Source organism: Plectropomus leopardus, chromosome 15 (assembly GCF_026936395.1).
Source record: "Plectropomus leopardus strain MGB_pleo_1.0 chromosome 15, ASM2693639v1, whole genome shotgun sequence".
Classification (NCBI taxonomy): Eukaryota; Metazoa; Chordata; class Actinopteri; order Perciformes; family Serranidae; genus Plectropomus; species Plectropomus leopardus.
Window position 1 is genome coordinate 18,148,277 of NC_142190.1, and position 7,606 is coordinate 18,155,882.

Below are 7,606 nucleotides of genomic sequence, written 5' to 3' on the forward strand. Positions count from 1 at the left end.
ATGAAATTTTGCATTTGCTGTGGCATCTCAAGATTGCAGATTCTTTAATAAAATTTAAATTCAAACATTGGTTGAGGAGCTACAAAGTATTATTTTTGTAATATTTCAACAGAAACATACAAATACTTTGATATTTTAATTACATTTCATTGAAGCCCTGTTTTCTGACTGATCCACGAGTAGTACCGGGACACTCGAGTGTAGATACCATACTTCCCGTCCTTGGCGCACTCCTCCCCCCAGCTGACGATACCTGTCAGGAACCAAGTGTCTTTGTACTTGGTGGCATGCGGCCCCCCACTGTCCCCTTGGCACGAATCCTTCTGTTCACTTTGGAAGCCAGCGCAGAACATAAAGCGCGTGATGTGGTCGCCGCTGCTCCGTTTGCACTCTGTGCGCTCCACGTAAGGGACCTCCAGCTTCTGAAGCCTGGGGGCTAACAGTCCTCTGAACTTAATTTGTCCCCAGCCGCTCACCAGAGAGCTGGTGGAATCCCTCAGGAGGTTCTCTGTGAAGTCTTTGGGGCCGAGGCAGATGGGACGCCGTTTGTTGGACAGTTCCACCGGACTGGCAAGCTTCAGTAGTGCAATATCATGATTATACTTTGACTTCATGTCGTTGTACATGTGGTGGATATGCTCCTCTGCCACCTCATGGTCTCGCTCTGGAGGCTCAACCTTGCTCACATCATGTTCACCTAGAGGCATAGATTAAATGTGTGTGATGAGTCTTCTGATCAGTTGGCAGAGCTTCACTCAATGTACCAACAACAAAAAGGCTGCTGCAATGCTTCACAATAATTAAAAGCATTGGTAAAAGCAGAGTAAATGTTCACTGTTGGATTACTTATCTCAAGCAAGTGTCAAGTTGTGCAAGCTATTTTTTCATACACGAATCGTAACCAATGACTTCCCAGAAGATAGAAAAGCTGTTCTTCGGGAAATGGTCAACATTAATTTGGAGATATGCATTTAACCAACGTGGTCCTTTAAAATACCAGTCTGTCTGTATTTAACTTTAGAGATGTGGATCAGAGATTTAGAATATGAACGCATTGATAAAATGTTTTTCCTACCCACTCTGACGAAGAAATTCTTCCTTGTGGTACGAGCCTCTACCACACAATGAGCAGCGGTGATGACCCATATTTCACTGAGCAGAGACCCTCCACAGAAAGGCTCCGCTCTCTGAAGAGCGGCTGAATAAGACATCAGGGTCACCTGCAAACACACATGCACAAATATTTCTATGAGCGGGAAATGAGTGCCATCACAGCACATGCTGCTTCCTCGTTCCCTTCTAAACTTCTGAATTGACAGAATTTTCTCTTTTCCATCTCTTCTCTCTTCTCACTGCTGCAGTTTGTTCTTTCAATTCTTTATTTTTTTCCATTTTAACCTCTGTGCTCCTCAAAGGAATACTTCATCCACAAAATGATCATTTGTACATGAGCGAGTCATGCCATGTTACCTTGAAGCTGTGGAGAAAACTTCAATTTTCTGGAATGACATCATGGAAAATGGCATTTAAAAAAAAATATTGATTGAGAACCACGTTTAACATCAGCAAAACTGTATCAAAATGTCAATTTATAAACTCTTACACAAACTGTGCAAGATAATCCAAGTCTTGTATACCCCAGTTTTACTAAAACCACCTTATTTAAGACTGAACTGAAAGTGAAATTTATCTATCCTCCATTCAAATACAGACTCCAGTGCTAAGGTTTGTTTTTTTTTTGCAAAAAGGCATGTGCTCAGGTTCCAAACCCCCTGTATCCCACACATCCCTTAATGCAACTCGACAGCGTCTTTTGTCAAATCTTTTATTTTGACTCCAGCCTTTTCCTCCTCTATTCACTCCACCTTTCAAGCTGTATTTTCTGCCTCAGTGACCTGGAAATGTTGAAATGCAAAGACACTGTGGACAAGCATCTGCGATGCTGCAGTGACTGTTTGCAATAATTCTCATTTTACAAAAGAAGCTTCACGTTTTGATAGTGCCTCTGTGCCGGCGACAGCCAAAGTGGAAGGCACAGAGTGGTGCACGAATGAGTCCTAAAACCCGGAAATGAGTTAGTATTTTAGTACTTCCAATTCCTTCTCAAAGTCAATGGTTTTATAGGTAGGTTTTATGTTAGATGCCAAAAATACAGTCTGTGGTTAAAACAAGTTTAAGAGACTTTTATGTTTTGTTCTGCCACATAAAATATATGAGTAAGTGACCCAAATGTGAAGCTGTTATGTGTCTTATAAAAGGCGCTAGCTAACAAGTGGTAAATGAGACGACTGAGCATCATCACGCTGAACACAGCTTCACAGCCTGGTTGTGGTTTTAACGTGAAATCATGTGATCACTGAGTAATCAATTTAGCCAAATGTTAGCAAATTAATTCCTTTTATACTAGCTTAGCTATTGCTTTTATACTTTATACTTTGGGAAGACTATCTAGCTGACAGAAGTAACTACATATCATAAAATCTTAATTTGCCACAGAGCTTATTTCCCACAATGACCCCTCACTGTGACATCATAATTTTCTGCAGAAACATTTGTCTGGCCATTCATCAACGTCATGACTCAGGAAGAGATGGGGAGACAATTGGTCTCCACCGAATTAGTGACACTAATCTTGTGTGCCCAAGATTGTATAAAACTGCTTTAAGCATCAATGTTTTCTCAGAAATGGATGTAAACTGTAAGTGTAACCTGACTGGTTCGTGGATGCATACAACCATGAGGCGGGAATACTAATTTTGTTTTGTTTTTTTACCTCCCTGAATGGAAGAAAGGGGAGTGCCCTTGAGTCCGTCCCACCTGTGAATATCATCCATTTGCCTTGAACTCATCCCCACCTCTTTAATCTGCATCCCACACTACAGTACCTGCCAAGGTATCTCTCCGGGAATCGCCTCATCGCCTCCCACAATCCTCTGGTCTGTGTTGCCTTTTTCTGTGATGGTGGGTAGTGTGGCGAAGAAAGCCCAGTTAGGCAGCGTCTTCATGGGTGTTTCAGTGACACTTCTTACCTCTGCTGGCTTTACAGAGGAGCTTGAAACCGACCTCACTGAACGTCTGTTTACTGCAGAGGCCACAGAGATGTTGGATGGGTCTGAATCATTTGTGTGAAGATCATAGTAATCATCATACATGTGCATCATATCGTCGTCATAGAATTCGTCCTCCAGGGTTTTGCTGGCATTGTGTTTTCTTTTGGAGCTGTGTGTCAAGTTGAATGAACGCGGGGACAGTGACCTGGTGACGGAGGTGGAGGAAATGTTTACACGACCACAGCTGAATTGTTCTGAGGGAAAAATAAAAGCAAAACAAGGTCAGTTTGGTCTCCCAGACATCACTAAATATTACAGTGTCAGATTTTTTTGCCAGCAGCCTTTTGATATGTTTGTTATATTTGTCACAGGCTAATGTTGAAAAAAGTGACTACATTTGGGATATTGCTGAAAGATAACAGAAATGAAAGTTCGTCAAAAGTCCTGAGGCGTAAAGGTTAAAATTGTTGATTGATTGATTGATTGATTGATGGGCGATTTAGGTGTATGGGACACGGTTGGGTTTTAAGTAATAATTTGATGTTTTTATGCAGCAGGTTAGAGATGTTGACTCAGGATAAACGTTTTTTTGCGGTTAAGGTCAGTGTAATCAAACACTGGTTGCATCTGTTCATGTTGAAGCTCATTCTTTTACAATGTTGGTTTCCTGTGTGGTTCTCTACCCAGAGTGTTCACACGGTAAACAACACCCATAAATTATGTACTTTATTTGACAGCAATAAACTGGAACGCACAGTTTACGAGCCAGTCTGTGATCATTTAATGGAGACCAAAGGGATGTAATCTAACGTGATGAGTCCAGCTTTCTGTCTTACTGCTGTTTTAAAGAAAGCATCTAAGTCACTTACGTTCTGGTTTGTGACTGTCTGTGTTTGAGGAACTTTACTGACAGCAGCTGACACCAGGATTTCAAAGTGTCATTTAGTATCAAAATGTATACAGCGGGGCTCCAGTGTTGTTGGACTGTTTCCATTTGCTGATAGACTGGACCTATAGACCTACACTGTGAAAGAGACGTCTGTAAATCAGTGGGTACATTTTTTTGAGCATCACTAGCTCCAAAAAATGATGTGCTTAACCGCAGGAGGAGAAGTGAGTGTGAGAGAGTGTGCGTAATATATGTGCAATATTTTGTATAGGGCATTGCGCAATATCTGATGTAGGGCACTTGCTATGAACTGGCCTATGCAGGGTATGTGTGCCATTATTATGTGTAAGGCTTTTGTGCAATCATTTTGTTTAGCACTTTATTGCAATTATTTTAGGTAAGACATCTGTACAACATGTGGTTACTGGGCACTGTGCAATATTCTTGGGATGTATGGATTGGGGGGGGTACTGTGTTTTAATTGTAGTCTGATTGTATAAGTATGTGGTCGTGTTGCCTGTGTCTTTCATATGTCAAAGACAAATTTCTCCTAATCTTATATTAGTTTCATTTTTGGGATTTGATTCATCTGATAACATTTTAAAAGTATAGAAGAATCATTTGATCCTCATTCATGATAGCGGAGCGCTAACCCAGAAGTTTGCCGCTCGGTCGGCGATTTCTCTATCGTGATTGCTCTACTTCAGTTATTTTAATTTTAATGCTAATACGTTTGTTCATTTACTTGAGTAAGATCTTCAATGCATGCTTTAATTTTTAACTTCTGAGCACCTCTTCCACCACTGAAAATGTATGCAGTCTTTGTTCAGTCTGCATGTGTGCAGTGCAGAAATGGTTGAGCAGAGCATAGAAATTATGGCTGTGTTGGGATTCAAAATATAGGCAAAAAAAAATGGGGATGAAAATTAACTTCTACATATAAAATACCTGAACAACCACTCTGCAGAACGCAATACAGCTAAACATTTTATTTTACCTGCTGGTTCGCAGGTCCTCTTGTCTGAGCCGAGGCTGTAACCAGCTGCACACTGACATACAGGTACCTCCTCCTTCATCACGCAGAAATGGGAACATCCACCGTTGTTGATAGAACACTGCTTGGTCACCTCTGGAGACAGGCGGGAGAGGAGAGTGAATTTTGTGTGTTGTTCTTAATTATTTTAGCATCTACACTGATGACATAACGAATGTGCGTTAGCAAAAAGAAAGTAAAGATCATTGTTTGAGTTTTTCATATCCAGCGTGCCAGCCGCACTCACCGATCTCACAGTTCTTGCCGTTGAAGTTTGGTTTGCACCAGCAGATGTACGAGTTTACCCCATCTTCACACGTACCGTCATTTTGGCAGGGGGGTGGCTTACACTGGTCTCCATCTACACACAAGAATAAAACACACACACGTTCAGATGTGACAGTGTGCTTTAGATTCAGAGTAACTGTAAGAATTTGTCTTACCAACGTAGCTGGCCCAGAACGCCATCTGAAATAAAAACACGGACATTAATGAGACACCTAACAGCACTTATTTAACTTTATTACAGTGGTAGATTGGAGAGAGAGTGTGTGTGTGTGTGTGTGTAACCTACAGTTTTGGCATCATCTTCAAACACTTCCCTGGCCTCCTCCATGGTGCAGGTTTCCTCTCTACATTCCCGCTCCAGGTTGGCTTTTTGAAGTACTTCTTCAAGATGGCCGCTGTTGTATCTACGCAGGCGACGCAGCACGGTGTCCGCCGCCTGCTGGGTCACAAACACAGCTCCTAAAACAGTAACAGAGGGCAAGGAAGGCATTATTGTAACAGCTTTGAAATGATTCTCCAGCAGTTACGTTTAGGCTCTAGGTTTTCAAGGTCTGGCACTGTCGACCCCACCACGGACAAAATCAAGTCAACTTTTGTGATTATTCTCAATGTTTTGGAGCCACATTTCCCAGAATGCATCTGGACCTTAAGCTCCATATTTCTTCCCATTTTGGTGGATAGGAACCATTTTAAGTGTGCCAAATTAGCTATTAGAAGTTCCTGGTTTCAGTGTACTCATGGATTTACAGACAGCTATCACTGCATTACTTTGATACTTCAGAAAACTTAAAAACATGATCGCTTTAAGTTTTTTTAATTATAAGAGAAAATTTGTGGCCATTTATTTGCAATGGACACTGAAGACAGATATCAACAGAAACTGTAAGTCACATTCAGTCTAAAAAGATGTGTATCATGGCAGAGTGTGTTAAGATTTGACAGGGTTGTGACTCTGAGAAGGAGTAGGCTTACAATTTGACAATTTATTTACAATTTCATCAGCAAACCACAATTCACTAATTAATCAAACTAACGCCACATATAGTTTTTCAAACACCAGCAGGCACTTATCCCTTCCCCCCTTGCATTTATTTAGAGAGAAGTCTTACACTATATTCACAATATCTTTGAGCCAGGCCTCTCCGTTTGTATTTACTTTTAATCTTACAGTTGTCAAACAGTAATCAAATGTAAGTGTCAAGTCTATCAAAAGTAAATCTTTCCAACACTGCTGGTGTGACGTGTGAAAAAAAAACTACACCAGACTCAAGATTACTTTTCAGTGGTATTTTTCTTAAACATTCACTCCTTGTAAACTTGAAATCTGACTGTAAGAGCCTGTGGTTTACGTTATTGTTGACTTTACCGCTTTTCAAAACTACAGGGAATTACATTTTTGAGCAGCGTCACTTGAGGTCAGAGGTCTTTAAAAAAGGCCCAGCTGACCTCCAGCCTCTTCCGATCTTTGTATGTCCCTGACCTTTGGCTGCCCCCTCAATCCATACCTGCCTGTCTGTTATTTACCTTTGTTTGACTCTGTGTTTTCAGCGGCCAGTCCGTATACCTCCTGCAGTAAAACAGCAACAAAAGCCAGAAAACAAACTCCGGCCATCTCGTTGTGTCGGTTGTCCGTCTGCTTTTGACTGTAGAGCCAAAGCCTAATCTCAGTGCCAGAGTGAGGGATCCACCGCTCCAAAGTACAGACACACACACTATTTACTCACCTGGGAGGCTGCAGAGTGTGTGTGTTGGTTCACATTTGTGTGTGTGAGAGTGAAAGCGAGAAAGTAGCGGTAGGAGAAAAAGTGAGTGAGAGATTTTTAATGTGTGAATACAAGAGAGAAAGTGACAAAGTTCTAAAATCAGATGTTTTTATTCAGTAATGTCAGGTTGAGATTGGGCAACATCAAATATTGACCACTGACGAGAGTGAAGGTTCTGGACATTGTGTGTGTGTGTGTGTGTGGGGGAGGGAGACTGTGTTTGTTGACATTACCGGCTGTTGATCATGTTGTCTGTAATGATGAGTCTTGTCCGATAAGCAGCTTTGCAGCATGGCTTATGTGACACTTTCAAATGGGGTAAATGTGCAGACATGCACACACCAACAAACACCAAATGCACACACGACATAAAGCCGATGGTCGGTCGGCCGCCGCCCATGTTGGGCTGACAGCGAGCACCTGCAGCCCTCGCTGTGTTATGTCCCACACCGTTGGCCCTTTTCAGCTTTTATCTGACCAATTCAGCATGTTGAATCAGTGGCGCCGGCTGTGAATGAAATCACTCTGATTGAAAATTCAGCTCAGCACACGAAAAGACAAACAGAACTGAAAAATGTAAGAA

At 41.7% G+C, this 7,606-nt stretch overlaps 1 protein-coding gene across 1 annotated transcript; it reads right to left on the reverse strand.

The window, feature by feature from the left end:
• Window positions 1-27: 27 nt before the first annotated feature.
• Window positions 28-7,087, reverse strand: f9b (coagulation factor IXb). The gene is made up of 8 exons (XM_088088108.1): window positions 6,785-7,087; window positions 5,547-5,719; window positions 5,416-5,440; window positions 5,220-5,333; window positions 4,937-5,068; window positions 2,886-3,304; window positions 1,076-1,220; window positions 28-697 (listed from the first exon to the last, which is right to left on the reverse strand). The coding sequence occupies exons 1-8, from the start codon at window positions 6,870-6,872 to the stop codon at window positions 147-149; spliced, it is 1,647 nt and encodes a 548-aa protein (XP_087944234.1). The 5' UTR covers window positions 6,873-7,087; the 3' UTR covers window positions 28-146.
• Window positions 7,088-7,606: the final 519 nt, after the last annotated feature.